The 16874-nt window shown below is 33.4% G+C and overlaps 2 protein-coding genes and 1 pseudogene across 4 annotated transcripts; 1 reads left to right on the top strand and 2 right to left on the bottom strand.

Moving 5' to 3' along the window:
• Positions 1-4392: 4392 nt before the first annotated feature.
• LOC141403427 (adenosine kinase-like) lies at positions 4393-7760 on the bottom strand (annotated as a pseudogene).
• A 22-nt stretch (positions 7761-7782) lies between these two features.
• Las (lipoyl synthase, mitochondrial) lies at positions 7783-9642 on the bottom strand. The gene is made up of 5 exons (XM_073985805.1): positions 9373-9642; positions 8905-9300; positions 8665-8821; positions 8543-8600; positions 7783-8482 (listed from the first exon to the last, which is right to left on the bottom strand). The coding sequence occupies exons 1-5, from the start codon at positions 9409-9411 to the stop codon at positions 7945-7947; spliced, it is 1188 nt and encodes a 395-aa protein (XP_073841906.1). The 5' UTR covers positions 9412-9642; the 3' UTR covers positions 7783-7944.
• Positions 9643-12638: 2996 nt separating this feature from the next.
• Positions 12639-16320, top strand: Adk2 (Adenosine kinase 2). Of its 3 annotated transcripts, none has more exons than XM_073985806.1 (3): positions 12639-12835; positions 14042-14525; positions 15498-16320. In XM_073985806.1, exons 1-3 carry the CDS (start codon positions 12822-12824, stop codon positions 16032-16034), a joined length of 1035 nt encoding a protein of 344 aa, XP_073841907.1. In that variant the 5' UTR covers positions 12639-12821; the 3' UTR covers positions 16035-16320. The 3 variants fall into 3 exon arrangements, with proteins under 3 accessions (XP_073841907.1, XP_073841908.1, XP_073841909.1); XM_073985807.1 differs by lacking the exon at positions 12639-12835 and adding an exon at positions 13474-13948; XM_073985808.1 differs by lacking the exon at positions 12639-12835 and adding an exon at positions 13585-13855.
• Positions 16321-16874: the final 554 nt, after the last annotated feature.

Raw genomic sequence — 16874 nt, 5'->3', positions numbered from 1 at the left:
AGTTCAAGGCGACTTTAATGTCAAAGTGGGGAATGATGAAGTAAATGGAGTAACTGGAAGGTATGGACTTGGAGAAAGGAATGAGAGAGGAAACAGATTAATTAAATTTTGTCAAGAATTTAAGATGACCATTACAAACACAACATTCCGATTACATCCCAGGAGACATTATACATGGAGATCACCAGTAGATAACAGAGGGAATATCGTTCGAAATCAAATTGACTTCATAATGATCAACAGCAGTTTTTGATCTTGAAATTGATTTTTTTATGTTTCTTTTTGGTCTATACTATTATATGCCGTAGAAACTTGAACCATCAAAAGTGCAGATCAAAAAGAATTGAAGCATTTGAAATGTGGGTCTATAGAAGAATACTTAAGATACCCTATACATCGCACATTTCAAACCAAGAAGATCTCAGACGAATGCATGTCGACAGACAACTTTTACACACGGTCAAATCGAGAAAAATCGCATACCTTGGACACCTGATGAGAAATGACAAATACAGATTTATACAATGCGGTATTAAATGCAACATTGAAGGACAACGACCAAGAGGCAGAAGAGACATATACTGGCTAAGTAACATCCAAGAGTGGACATGATACAGAGATGAAACAAATCTGCTACATGCTGCTAAAAATCGGGAGCTGTCTATAATTTCATAAAATAAAATAACAGAACATGTACATATTAGCTGTGTCTTTTAACGTGATAATTAGTAATAATTATTACTAATATTGCAGATTTTGACAGTTGTATAAAAGAAAAGTTGCTGAAAAAAATGTTTCAGCAACATTTAGTAAGTAAAAAGACACACCTTTTATATATATGGCCTTTTCCCGTACTTTATAAAGTGGTAAAAGTCGTAAACGATTTCCATATAAATTTTGTGTACGGGAACGCAAAATGTGTAAAAGTGGTAAAAATTGTAAAGACTTTTAAGTTCTGGAACAGAGCTATATAAATATAATGTATACTAATGTATGATCGCTTTATATCCGAATAACGGATCCGCAAATAAAGAAGAAGAACTACCGCAAAAATGTTCGCAGCTTAAGTTTTTATTTCTTTATTTTATGCTTATAAATTGTATCCAATGGAGTGCATTTTTTCATAACTCCGTGTGGACTGCATCGAAGGATGTTGTGAAATCATAACATAACCACATGCACAACTTCCAAAATTTTTTGCTGGGTAATAACTGTCTTTTAAAACTGACTAGGCGTTTACACCAGACAGTTTGTCTTCAAATACAACTCTGATTTACTAACACATACATACTGTTACGGAATTAGGTTTAACTAATGTCCGTGTAGACGTTGTTTTATTCCCCGATACGACTGGAACCAAATAAAACAGGGTTCGTTTTAGATTACGTTTCTACAATGCTTTATTTACTTTATTACACTTAAAGGCCTGCGTACATAAGCTGCTCTGCCTGATTGCCTTGCTTTGCTGCTTCAATAAAAAAATAAAAGAACAAAGAAGGCCGACCCAATTTCCAACTGATGGCAACCCAGTTCGAAATTTCGTCTTTATTCTATTATTTTTATTACGTCAGAAATGAAGCAGGTAAGCAAGGCAATCAGGCAAAGCAGCTTATGTACGCAGGCCTTTATTCAGAACCGACTTTAATTACTAAGCACACAGCTAGTCTCTAGTTAGCACGCAGCTACTCTTTTACCGATCTGTTCAGTTCAACGCTTAAAACACAACTCACTCGTCATTGCCAGTTCCCCTGTATTTATACCCCAAAGTCTCCCTGTTCTAGAGTCCTCTAGAACACATATGGCAACACCTCGAATCTGTGCAGCGAACACACAGACGCACATTCGCACTAAAGGGCTGTTTACACCATCTATCAATGTCATATGAGCTGTCATTTCTTTCACCCATTCGACATTCTCTATGTTTGTCAAAATTGACGTCATCCATACAACTTTCAATTTGTGCGTTCATACTTGCAAGTGTTATTTTCGTATGACATAACCTAAAAATATAAAAACAGCTGTTTTTGTCATTATTTACATTTATTGTTGAGTTGCAATTTTGCGCAAATTTTAATTTTGGTTGAAGGAAACTGAATTGGTGTTTGGAGTTATAGAGGCATTCATGTTTTTGCCATCAAACAATCATTTCAAAGACTGCTTCTTTTGACCAATCGATCTGAAAATAACATTATAAACGCCATTTATTTACTTTACTGAATATTCAAAAATATACATACCTTTCCATTTTCTTTTTTAAAAGATTTTGTTTTTCATTTTTTGTTTGAGAATGTCAGAAAACAGCTGATAAGTCCCAATTTACATTAGGCGAGTTTACTTGCGGCAATTGTCAGTTTGTAGGTGAGAGAGGGTGCTGAGAGGCAAAGGGTTACCATATGCCTCACCTCTCTCTCCTACAAAATGACAATTGCCGCAAGTAAACTCGCCCAATGTAAATTGGGACTTAATTTATGTTTACATACGAGAATGCCGTATCAAATAGAGCGCACCCTAAATGAAAAATTTACATATGAGTTGCCAAATCATTTTGATAGATGAAACATTTCATAGTGGTTACACTATAGCTCTGTTCCTTTACGTGCAAGAATCTTCAAGTTTTACAACTTTTTACTCGAAAAGCGTTCCTTTACTTCAGACACCATACAATTCATATGGAAGCAGATTACAACTTTTGCTACTTCTGCCGGTTTTACCACTTTCAAAAGTAAAGGAACAGACCATATGTGTACAACATTCGCAGGTAGAAAATTTAGCATCTCATACGACATTGATAGATGGTGTAAACAACCCTTAAGCGAACAACCATACTCACATACATACATGGGGGAATACAATTGGACGACAAGCACAGTAATGACGTAACTACAACAATAAACAGATGCAAGAAATAAAGAAGTGACAAACTAAACAATAATTACATGACTATGGCAAAACAAAATAAAAGCACATTAATGAAAGTTAAAGTAACATCTAGAATAATGAAGAGAGTTCTACATGGTAGTTGTTGTTGCTTAAATAAAGTAACTGCGTAATAAAAACTTTACGTTACAATTCAAATTTTTAAATTAACGGAAATTAAACTAACTTAAACCTATCAGTTACATTCGTATCAATACATTTGTCGTTTGTCTCCCAGCTGTCCATCATATTTTCCTAGACAGTCGGGTTAAAAAATTTTTGACGTTTTTCATAAAAATGTGTGAGAAAATAATTGAAATGTGTTAAAAAAAAACATGAACGAAAACAATATATGTGAACAGAAAACAAAAAGAAACCGATGATTTTTATTCATATTTTTACAACTGTTTTTGCAGTTGTCGGGACGCCTACGTCACACAAGCAAGTTTTGGTATTTTGACAATCAATACATGAACTCAACTGTCCTGTCATATGTGAACGCAGGGTGAGAGTGTGTACTAGAGCTGGCAAACCATTGATATTCCCAACATTAGATATTTTCGATATACCGCCATTATTATAAGTTTCCTTTTGTTGTAGTTTGGATTTACCGAACAGATTTATAGCGTTCCGGTTAACTTAAAGTTAAAAGTGATGATTGAATTTCAACGAGGAGCTTCTTGGCATAAACTTTCAATGCAAAAATCATATTTGTAATGCCTCCAAATTGGTTTATTTTTGGTTTTAAAATCCACCAGATAGTAAAATAACACATATAATAATGGCCCATAATGTTTTAAAATATCGATTGCTATCGATATTATCGTTAAGTTGTCATCGCCATTAATTTGGATATGAAAATGGCGGAAATGTCAAGGATTTTCTTGAAATTATGCAAAAGTAGTTCATACATTTTATTTTACCGAAAAACGTGTACGTGTGACTACGGACTTATAGGCCGTTTATATATAACAAGGTTAACCCAGTGGGTCTGGGTTTCAAATGTCATTTCCATTGTATATACTTCAAACAAATCCTCATAAAGAAGGTTAACCCTGCAAAAAAACTATAATATAAACGCCGTATTATGCTATGTTTACATTTACGAAATGCACTCGATTTCATCTGTCAAATCCATAGGCTAAACGTCAAATGAAATCCAATGGATTTCAGATGAGATTTCATTTGACGTTTGAGCTATGGAATTGACAGATGAAATCGAGTGGATTTCGTAAATGTAAACTTATGAACCGAAAAGCAGCGAAATTTCTATTTATTTCAATGGATTTCAGGTTAGGGGGTTTTATTCCGATAATATCGATAGGCAGACCTATCTATCGATATAGTTTTTAACTAATAATCGATATTATCGATAGCGCCATAAATTTTTTGCCGGCTCTAGTGTTTACCGCAATAACTGTCGCCGTCACAAATCGAATGGCTGACAACGTTCTCTATCCAAAGTAGCTTTGTTGATCTTGATTTATAAATTCAACGAAAATGTCGAAAATGTCTTTAACTAAAATATCAGATAATCAATACATTTGTAAATTCCAAATATCGGGATATAATGGATATAGCGATAAAAATTATTATAATTCTGATATAATTCTAATTAATAATGCAAGTGCAAAAACCGAATGGAAACTGGTGGCAATTGGTGATTATAGCAAACGTACGATCGAGATTTACATAGAATTGATATCAGCAAGAACCATTGAAGCACTATTCCAAGTACAGATAAATACAGCACTGCAAATTGTTACCAAGAAGGTACCAACGGACATGATAAGATCTAGAATATTTGTAATGGAGTTTACGAACCTAGATCCTAATAGATGTACGAACTATGAAATCAAGGTTGATATAAAACCCGTGCAAAACACTGTTGTAAGCTCAAGTCTTACAAAGGATTTTGCCAAATTTAGCGATGTAACTCTTGTTGCAAAAGATGACATCGAGTTTAAAGTCCACAAGGCAATATTATGTGCCCGCAGCGAAGTATTTGCTGCTATGTTTCGCAATGACTTCGAAGTATTTGCTGCTATGTTTCGCAATGACTTCGGGGAGAGTGAAACAAGTCGTATACGTCTTGATGATATGCAACCCAATGTAATTGAGGAAATGTTGAAATATATGTATGCGGGTGGGAATATACCAGAGAAATTGGCACCAGAACTCTTTGTCGCTGCTAACAAATATTCGCTTTTAGATTTGCAAACATTGTGCGAAAACATTTTAATTAAAACAATGGAGGTTGCTACAGTTGCTGATATCCTTTTGTTGGCCGATCGTCACACTAATGAACGTCTTAAAAGCACAGCAGTTCAATTTATAGTAAACAATATTAAAACCGTCACAGCAACTCCCAGCTGGAAAAGTTTACGTCAAACTGATCAAGATTTGTGTATGGACGTTTTGGAAAAAACCATGCAAGAACGTTTGTAGTTTTATAGTTCATATTCGTATATAATTCATATATACCAACTTCCAACTTTGTATAAATAAAAATCAATGGTTTATCCAAACCAACTGAAACCGAATATATTGTACGTTACTGCTACGGTTTCACCTGTGAGAAGTAACAGGTGATACTCAGCGGTCTTTTTAAGCAGGACATGATTAAGATAAGGTGTCAAAAATTCAGCAAGAGCTGAAACAGCTATATTGCCCCCTATTTAGTCTAAAGTCGCTTTTTCCATCGCCAAACTGCCAAACAATATTTTTTTTTAAAGAAAAAGTTCCAATAGTTAGCATTTGGAAAATTTGCTTATACAGCTTGGATACTGACTCGTTATGATAGAATAAAAACACCCAGATTGCTATAGTGTTCTTGTCGGTTTTATTTTTTAATATAAACAAGAAATTGGTTTACTATATAAAGTGCAAAAATCAATTAACAATGTGTCTAAAAAAGGTCCATTGTTGGAGGAGGATATTAAATACAATGGAGCATATAAAAATTTGATTCTTTTCTTATCATAACTTGTGTTTTGTAAAAAAAACTAATTTAATTAAGTTCAAGTTGAAAGGCCATTGCTGTTTTTTACACAGAACATATGTAAATGGATCATGTACGCCACTAGAGGAGCTGCTATCTCCTTCTATTCTTCAAATGTTGGTTTACCCTCAAAAGTACAACCACTACGCTTAATAATTTCTCCCGCCGACCATATACCACAACGTATACACACTTCCAAAAGGTTTCTTTTGTACATATTGAGCCAAGAAACCACCAACAAATGCAACACCTGCACCATTTGTATCGACCATTTCTTCACGTGTCAGCTGTGGTACATCGAATTCATCGATTTTACCATCTTTGAAGAGAAGTACCGGCAAATGACCTTGGGTTATTATCACAATACGTTCACGTTGGGTGTTCTCTTTGGGTAGGGCAACCAATTTATGGCCAATTTCTTTAATGTCCTTCGTATTCCAACCCTGTTCGTTTGCAAAAGTTTCAACTTCTTGTTCATTGCCGAAAAGTGTATCAACATAGGGTAGAGCGGCCATCATGGGCTCTTTGAAAAATTGCAATAGGAAGGGGGCACTTAAATTCATCATAAAGGTACGATTGTGATTGTGGGCATGATGGGCTACCTCCATAATGCTGGGTGGGCTAACGGTTATGAAGAAACCCTAGAAAGAAAATAGAAATAATTAAAATTTCATAACGCAAAGTTTACGATTGGAGACTTTTTGCTTATGGAAAAGTTTACAATTGGAAACTTTTCCTTCAGTAAAATGTACAGTTGGAGACTTCTTTCAGTAAAATTTAAAATTGGAGACTTTTCTTATAGAAAAATTTACAATTGGAGTATTTTCCAATAGAAAAGTTTACAATTGGAGACTTCCTATAGAAAAGATTACAATTGGTGACTTCCTATAGAAAGGTTTACAATTGGAGACATTATTTATAGAAAGTATACAATTGGAGACTTTTCCTGTTAAAAAGTTTACCATTAGAGACTTTTCTTATACAAAAGTTTACAATTGGAGACTTTTTTTCTGGAAAAGTTTATAATTGTAGACATTTGTTAAGCAAATGTTTGCAAATGGAGACTTTTCCTTCAGCAAAAATACAATTGGAGACTTTTCTCACATAAAAGATTACAACTGAAGACTTTTCTTATAAAAAATTTACAATTGGAGACTTTTGCTATAAAAAAATTACAATTGGAGTAATTTTCTATAGAAAAGTTTACATTTGGAGACTCTTTCATCGAAAAGTTTGCAATTGGAGACTTTTCTTATAGAAAAGTTTACAATTTTATCGAAAAGTTTACAATTGCAGACTTTTCCTTTTTCAATAGAAAATTTTACTATTGGAGACTTTTCATATAGAAAATTTTACTATTGGAGACTTTTCATACAGAAAAGTTTCCAATTGTAGATTTTTCTTATAGAAAAGTTTGCAATTGGAGACTTTTTTCTTATAGAAAATTTGCAATTGGACACTTTTCTTATAGAAAAGTTTGCAATTGGACACATTTCTTATCGAAAAGTTTACAATTGGAGACTTTTTAAATGTAACACTGTACAGTTGGAGACTTTTCCTATAGAAAAGTTTGCAAATTGAGACTTTTTCAATAGAAAATTTTACTATTGGAGACTTTTCATATAGAAAAGTTTGCAATTGTAGACTTTTCTTATAGAAAAGAAAAATGTTCTATATAAAAAGTCTAAATAACGACGGGACGTACACAAATATTTCACCAACCTACCGTTGTTACACAAAGATCTCTTTGATTTATAATTTGTTGGCGCCAAAAAGTATGCATAAAGTTTTCCAATAATTTGTTGTCACGTTGAAGAAATTTTTGAAGGAAAAAATAATGAAAATTTTCAAACAACCAAAAAAAATATAATTTCAACAAGACATTTATTTACATTGAGTATAAACTAATGTTTAAGGCATTATAATAATTCGCATATAACAATTTAGTTACCAATAATTTTTGTGTTAATATCTGTATTTTTTTAAAACAAATTTCTTTGCTATACATGTTCTCCACATCGCTATTTTCACTTTTCGTTTGTGGTGTGTTGTTGTTGTTGCTGCTGATCTTGTCGTGTTTTCAATATACTTGTTATAAGAAATTCCCCCGCCTTATAGGAACTACGTACTAAGGGACCACTAGCCGTATACAAGAAACCCAATTCTTTACCACGTTCTTCCCATGATTTAAACTTCTCTGGGGTAACATATTCAATAACTTTAAGATGTTTTTTAGTCGGTTGCATATATTGACCCAAGGTCAGACAATCAACATCTGCTGAGCGTAAATCTTGCATTGTTTGTTCCACTTCTTGATCACTTTCGCCCAAACCCAACATTATGGAACTTTTTGTCAGCAATTTGGGATTAAATTTCTTGGCTTCCGTTAAAACTTTAAGCGTCTGACGATAATCAGCACGTCTATCACGTACAAAGGGTGTCAATTTTTCCACTGTTTCTATGTTATGGGCATAGACATCCAAACCGGACTTGGCAATGGTTTCTACACAATTTAAATCACCACGGAAATCGGGTACCAAACATTCAACAAATATATTGGGATTTCTAAAAGGTAAATAAAATTTGTTCTATTATTTTGTAAATTTTAAAAATGTATCATTTTACCTTTGTTTAATTTCTCTTACAGTTTCGGCAATATGCTTGGAACCGCCATCGGGTAAATCTGAAAAAATTTTACAACAATTTGAATGAAGTTAATTTAACTAGTTAATTATCTTCGCACCCACCATCTCTATCAACAGATGTCAACACAATATAATCCAAACCCCATGAAGCCACAGCCTTTGCCACATTGACCGGTTCCAGGGCATCCAATGGTGGTGGATTACGCGCCGTTTTCACAGAACAAAAACGACAACCACGAGTACATGTGTCACCCATTAACTGAAATGTAAACAAAACAAAATATGTTGATAACATTGGAGAGGGATCAAAAAGGTTATCATCATAGCAATAAAATCTTTTACCATTATAGTAGCCGTTTGTGTACCATGCTCACCACCACCCCAACATTCTCCAATATTCGGACAACGTGCCTCCTCACACACCGTGGCCAATTTCAGCTCCCTTAATTGTGCTTTAATTTTGGCAAAATTCTTCCCCACCGGTATGGGAGTCTTAAGCCAGGGAGGTAAACGTAAACGCTCATTTTCACCTTTATCACGACGTAATTTTCCCTCAAATTCTTTCCATTCCTCCTTACTTAGCTCAGGATTTTGTACAAAATCACCAAAATTAGGTCCTTTTGCCAAACGTTCACGGATTTCTTCGATTTTATCTTTGGAATCAGTTGCAGCAGTTGTTGCTGACGACCTTGTCAAATGGAGCGGACCACAAGCAGCAGCGGGGGAGAGGGAAGTGGGCTGGGTAAGAAACAAAGCAAAGGAAGTTCAGATCGTCTTTTTCTTTGGATTTTTATATTTCGTTATATTTACCAAGCTCCCCAAGGGTTTTGTAACGCATTGCCTAAGCATAATAACTTGATTTGCTGCTTATTTTTTAGTGGTCATTCAATCTATACTACTTCTTCCTATGCAGTTACGAAATTAAAAACAATGTAAACTTCTTCTTTTCAGTTTTGGCAGTCACACTGAGATGAGTTCTCAAGAGAAATGAAGAAGGGATGCCACATTGTGACGAAATACAAGTCACGAAAAACATCACCTGAGGGCCAAACCTATAGCTCTGCGTGTTGCCCTGAAGTAAAAAATTGAAAAAAGGAATATAACAAAAAATGTTTTTGTAACGGTTGCAGAACAACGTTACAATCCATGGTAGAATAAGAAAAGATAGCAGCAATACACAGCTGACTGAACTGGGTTGTAACGTTAGTGTCAAATTTCATATGACATTTTATACATTTATTTCTATTTCAATGTACATTAAGAGCATATATTTTTTGAGAAAAAAATATATCATTCGGAAAAAAACATTTCCCAGAAAGACTTCTTCATATCAATGATATGTAACCTCCTCCAAGTTCGAACGATAAGCCGCACAGTAAATCCCCGCTTGTAGAGGCGATACAACGTTTGTTAATATGTGAGGTATTTTGTGAAAATTTAAAAAAAATAAAGCCCTAATAAACATGTGATTCTTTGATTTCTAAAACAAAACATTGAAACAGCTTCTCCCGTTTCTATGAATTTCCAGCGACCCCAAACTTTTCTGCAAGAATTCTACTTTCTGCGAGAATTTATGCATTTAGTGGAATGATGTGGAGACATAAAAATTGAAAATGTAACGAATTTTCATTCATGTTTTCCAAAGTATTGAACCAAATGTGAAAAATTATTAGTTTTTTAAATTCCAATAATTTATAGACATTTCCTTGTTTTGTTTACAAATACAACTGGCAGTAACGTTACAAACAAAAACAAATTCCTTTGTGGTTGTTGTTCGAGTTGTATTTGTTGTAGTATTAACTTTACCTTTTATTTGTTCTACCATGGTTACAATCTATAAACCGTCAAATATTGGCCATATATTTTATGAACAAAGAGCATGAAAAAAATTGCTCTGTTCCAGAACCTACAAGAAGCTACTATTTTTTACTACGATAACATATTTTCCTTTATGTTATCGAAAAAAATAGTAAAAATTAGTAGATTCTTGCAGTTCTGGAACAGACCAATTGTTATGTATTCATGATATTAAGTCTGTCTTTCCCAGCAAGAATTGTCCAGCAATTGTCTCAGAGAGTAAGGGGTTTTTATTCTCTTTTGCTAGAAAATTGTAAAAAGTAAACAGACACCTTCCCAGCAAAAACCAGCAAGCAATCAGCTGACTTGCCAAAACAACAATTTGTCCGCCAATAAAGGAAACAAACAAGTTGTATTTTATTAAAACAAAAAAAAAAGAAAATGAAACAAGAAAGTATATAAAAGTAAATAAAATCATAATTTTGATGTTTTTCATGAAAATATAGGTTGACAAATAATTTCTCTCGGGGGAGAAAAGACGGCAATACCAGATTCATTATATTTATGATTGAAAACAATCTTTTTAAAACGAAATAAAATAAAAATAATAAAATATGTTGTGGATTGTGTTTTAAATCTAAGATATAATGCAATTTTGTGTGTTATATGCTGCTTCAAATAATTTTGAAATTGAACTTGCACTGGCATGTGTAAACACACAAGAAAACTGCATGCCAGTCGAACACTTTTTCGGCATTTTCGAGAATAATACATGTACTCAACTGGCACCAATTTACTGGCATGTGTAACTGCAGCGTAAAACAATACAAGCTGTGTTCCAGAACTAAAAAGTTTTTACAATTTTTACGACTTTTACACATTTTACTCGAAAAAGCGTTCCCGTACACAAAAAAGTTGTAAAATGTTCACTTCTCTTTAAACAAAAATGGCGCTGAATGACGCTCTCTTTAAAAACTTTTTACACGACAAATTTGGGCGAGTAAAAAAATAGTAACATGGTTGCCGGCGTCTGATTGGCTGATACGCCGACTTTGACATTTGTTCCAGTTTTTTTGACGTATTTTCCATTTTTCCGTTCCCGAACTTTTTGAAGAAACTTTTTTGTGACAACAATTTTTCTCTCTTTTACGAGTTTTACTATTAAAAAGTACGGGAACGAAGCTATAATTAGACTATGTTATTTCCACAACAACATTGTTTTTAATTTTCACAAACATTAGCTTCGTTCCCGAACTTTTTAGTGTAAAACTCGTAAAAGAGAGAACTGCAAAAAATTTGTTCTCACACACAAGGTTTTTGAAATAGTTCGGGAACGGAAAAATGGAAAATACGTAAAAAAAACTGGAACAAATGTCAAAGTCGGCGTATCAGCCAATCAGACGCCGGCAACCATGTTACTATTTTTTTACTAGCCCAAATTTGTCGTGTAAAAAGTTTTTAAAGAGAGCGTCATTCAGCGCCATTTTTGTTTAAAGAGAAGTGAACTTTTTACAACTTTCTTGTGTACGGGAACGCTTTTTCGAGTAAAATGTGTAAAAGTCGTAAAAATTGTAAAAACTTTTTTGTTCTGGAACACAGATATTAATCAACAACAAATTAAAAACAGATGATTGATTTTTTTCAGGAAGAAGAATTGCTATTGCTTGCTAGAAGAAATTTGTCCAGCAAGAATGTGCAAACTCTCAAAAAAAGAACTGTCAAAATGTCTCTCTCGAATCGCTCTCTTTTGCTGGTTTTTTGTGTTAACAGGCGACTTCCAGCAACAATTTGTACAAATTGTTACAAATTTTAGGGTAACCAGACAGACCTATTGTCAAAAGTAAGCGCGATGTTGCATTAATTAATTAATGCAATTGACAATTTGCATTTATTAATTAATTTAATTCCAGTTTATTCGTTACTTCTCCTTACACGGCGTTTATATTATAGCCTTTTGCAAGGTTAACCTTGTTTATGAGGATTTGTTTGAAATATAAGCAATGGAATTGACATTTAAAACCCAGTCGGTTTGTTAAATCCGGTTATATATAAACGGGGTATTAGTTTGCTGTAGAGTAGAAGCATTTTTTCAGAATTAATCTGTTACTCATTCACATTGAAATGGGTTCGGTATAAAAAACAACGAGATGCCATATTTTCATTTAACTGATTAACCGGCAACAAAGTCGTTAAAATTGTCAATTAACGGCGTTCAACAGCAATTTGAAATGTAAACAAACCAAAAAAACAACAATCAACGTGTTTTAACAGATGTTTCTTCATTCAGTCGGTCAGTATTTTTACTTTCAATGTGAGACAAGCAATTTGTCATTTTTTATTGATAATTTTAGTAGAAAAACACGTTTTTAGGTCTCGCAGCACCAGTCAGGCGTAAAGAAGTTATTTAGATTATGATTTTTTGTTTTTTGATTTTATAGCAATATTAATTAACTTTATATAAAATGGAGAATTTGAGGTAAGGCAAAATGAATAATTATTGTAATTAATTTATTAATTATTTTACTTGCATGCAATGGAAAAAGTGTGTTTAGTTTTAAATTGCAACCTACATATCAGACATCAAGTCGAGTTGAGATCATTCATGTGTGGCAATTTTTTTTCTCAAGCAGTGGTTCTCAAACTGTTTTGTTTTTTTCCTTCTTGACATAGGAAATGCTAGCAAGGGCAAGGGAGTTTAATTTTAGTTTTGATAATTACTTTAAAACCTATTTATTTATTGCTTTCTTATAGAACTAACCAAAGGGTTACTTAGGAGAACTTCATTATCACATTAACAAATGTTCAATAAGGCAAGTTTTGGCTTTTTAACAATCAATACATTAACTCCTCAACTGTCCTGTCATGTGTAAATGCAGGGTTGGAGTCCGAAAGTAAATAAAAAAGCTATTATACAAACCTCCCAAAACTTAATTATGCAACAATAAGGTACTTCAATGCTCCGAAATGATGAAAATATGTATATGAGAGCCTCAAGAACCTAAATTTGTATGTAAAATATTTTCAGTTTGAATCCATATTCAAACTATAGCGAAAATATAACGATTTCATTTACATATCCCATTCATTGTGGACATCACTTACCAGCGCATTTCATTCATTTTATTGCCCCTTTTTGTTTGTTGCCGTGGGTTTTTTTTTATTTTGCTTGAACTCTCATTTCTCATTGCTCTTAGCTTGCTATGACTTTTTGATTTCATGTTTTGTGTTTTTTTTTTCTAATTTTGCTTTCGCTGATGACCTCAGTGATCTTATTTCCCGCTTTGCACGGATCTCAATCAAGCGAAAAAGCAATAGTATTCGACAATATTTACATTCTGATCACAAAACTGTTGATAATATTCAATTTTGTTTTTGGACAACAAAACATCTTGGATCTGTTAAGGAATAATAAAACAATAACAACAGCAAACACTAAAAAAAAGATTAGCTTGTTATCTCCTCAAAACTAAAGCCCAATCCCAAACGAAAAAATAATGTTAGTTACACACTACCCTTGGCAACGTACAGTACTAGCTGTGGCCCATAGAATCTTTGTCAAATCACAAATCAAAAACATGCACCTCGTCAAGTAAAATGCGCCATCATACCTTTAAATTTATGTAAATTTATTTAATCTTTTCCTCTTCTTCTTCTTCTTCTTCTTCTTCTTCTTGTCTTCCAGGGAAGGTATTCTTGTTGGCTGTGGTAATCCCCTTTTGGATATTTCGGCCAATGTTGAGGAAGATTTATTACAAAAATACAATCTAAAACAAAATGATGCCATCTTGGCTGAAGAAAAACACATGCCTCTGTACAAGGAGCTAATTGAAAAATATAAAGCAGAATTTATTGCCGGTGGTTCGGTTCAAAACTCGTTGCGTGTCTGCCAATGGATCCTGCAAAAACCCAAAGTGGCCACATTCTTCGGCTGTGTTGGAAATGATGATTATGCCAAAATTTTAGAAGAAAATGCCACCAAAGATGGTTTAAATGTTCGATACCAATATAATCAAGAGGCTCCCACAGGTACCTGTGCTGTTCTTGTCACCGGTACTCATCGCTCATTGTGTGCAAATTTAGCGGCAGCAAATAATTTCACCTTGGATCATTTACAAATTCCCGAGAATAAGAAGCTATTGGAGGCTGCTGAATATTATTATATATCGGTATGTATGGTGGCATAATATTGGAAGTTTTGTTTTGAGAGAACAGTCTACAAGTGGAGACTTTTATAGAATTGTTTCCAATTGGAGAGATCTTTCACAAAGAAAATCTGTTGGGAATTAAACTTTTCTATAAGAAATGCCTCCAATTGTAAACTTTTATATAGGAAAAGTCCCCAATTGTAAACTTTTCTATAGGAAAAGTCTGCAATTGTAAACTTTTCGATAAAAAAGTCTCCAATTGCAAACTTTTCTATTAGAAAAGTCTTAAACTGTACAATGTTGCATTTAAAAAGTCTCCAATTGTAAACTTTTCTATAAGAAAAGTCTCCAACTGTAAACTTTTCTATAAGAAAAGTCTACAATTGTAAACTTTTCTATAAGAAAAGTCTCCAATTGTAAACTTTTCTATAAAAAAGTCTCCATTTGCAAACTTTTGCATAACAAAAGTCTACAATTGTATCCTTTTTCACAAGAAAATTGTCCAATTGTAACATTTTCTATTGGAAAAGTCTCCAATTGTAAAATTTTCTATTGGAAAAGTCTCCAATTGTAAAATTTTCTATTGAAAAAGTCTCCAATTGTAAAATTTTCTTTTGAAAAAGTCTCCAATTGTAAAATTTTCTTTTGAAAAAGTCTCCAATTGCAAACTTTTCTATAGGAAACGTCTCCAATTGCAAACTTTTCTCTAATTGTAATTTTACTGAAGGAAAAGTCTCCACTTGCAAACATTTGCATTACAAAAGTCTACAATTGTAAACATTTCCACAAGAAAAGTCTCTAATGGAAATATTTTTAATAGGTTAACTTTTCTAAAAGAAAAGTATCCAATTGTAAATTTTACTGAAAGAAAGGTCTCCATCTGTACATTTTACTGAAGGAAAAGTTTCTAATTGTAAACTTTTCCATAAGCAAAAAGTCTCCAATTGTAAACTTTGCGTTATGAAATTTTATTTTTTTTTATTTTCTTTCCAGGGCTTCTTCTTAACCGTTAACCCACCCAGCATTATGGAGGTAGCCCATCATGCCCACAATCACAATCGTACCTTTATGATGAATTTAAGTGCCCCCTTCCTGTCGCAATTTTTCAAAGAGCCCATGATGGCCGCCCTACCCTATGTTGATATACTCTTCGGCAATGAACAAGAAGTTGAAACTTTTGCCAACGAACAGGGTTGGAATACAAAGGACATTAAAGAAATTGGTCGTAAATTGGTTGCCCTACCCAAAGAGAATACCCAACGTGAACGTATTGTGATAATAACCCAAGGTCATTTACCGGTACTTGTCTTCAATGATGGTAAAATCGATGAATTCGATGTACCACAGCTGAAACGTGAAGAAATGGTCGATACAAATGGTGCAGGTGATGCATTTGTTGGTGGTTTCTTGGCTCAATATGTACAAAAGAAACCCTTGGAAGTGTGTATACGTTGTGGTATATGGTCGGCGGGAGAAATTATTAAGCGTAGTGGTTGTACTTTTGAGGGTAAACCAACATTTGAAGAATAGAAGGAGATAGATAGCAGCTCCTCTAGTGGCGTACATGATCCATGTACATATGTTCTGTGTAAAAAACAGCAATGGCCTTTCAATTTGAACTTAATTAAAATAGGTTTTTTTTTACAAAACACAACTTATGATAAGTAAGGAATCCAATTTTTATATGCTCCATTGTATTTACTATCCTCCTCCAACAATGGACCTTTTTAGACACATTGTTAATTGATTTTTGCACTTTATATAGTAAACCAATTTTTTGTTTATATTAAATAATAAAACCGACAAGAACACTATAGCAATCTGGGTGTTTTTAATCTATCATAACGAGTCAGTATCCAAGCTGTATAAGCAAATTTTCCAAATGCTAACTATTGGAACTTTTTCTTTAAAAAAAAATATTGTTTGGCAGTTTGGCGATGGAAAAAGCGACTTTAGACTAAATAGGGGCAATATAGCTGTTTCAGCTCCTGTTGGACACGAATTTTTGACACCTTCAGGGCAATCATGAATAAAAATTCCGTGCGGAATTTTTTCCCTTTCCCCAATTTTACAATTTTTAATTTCCAAATTTATGTCCAAAAAGAGAATATTTTTACCGATTCGGGCAAAATATTCCATTATTAAGTGATTCTAGTAGGTTTTCAACGTTTTAAAATATCGAATTTAAGGTAATATCACTTTTTAAAATTATTTTCCCTACGGAAAATTCCGAGGGAAATATTCATGATTGCCGTGCTTATCTTAATCATGTCCTGCTTAAAAAGACGGCTGAGTATCACCTGTTACTTCTCACATTCGTATTCAGTTGGTTTTGATAAACCATTGATTTTTATTTATACAAAGTTGGTA

Source organism: Musca autumnalis, unplaced genomic scaffold (genome assembly GCF_047663935.1).
Source record: "Musca autumnalis isolate F117 unplaced genomic scaffold, ASM4766393v1 scaffold_4, whole genome shotgun sequence".
Taxonomy (NCBI): domain Eukaryota; kingdom Metazoa; phylum Arthropoda; class Insecta; order Diptera; family Muscidae; genus Musca; species Musca autumnalis.
The sequence above is the reverse complement of the archived record's forward strand: the minus strand, read 5'-3'. Positions and strand labels throughout refer to the sequence as shown.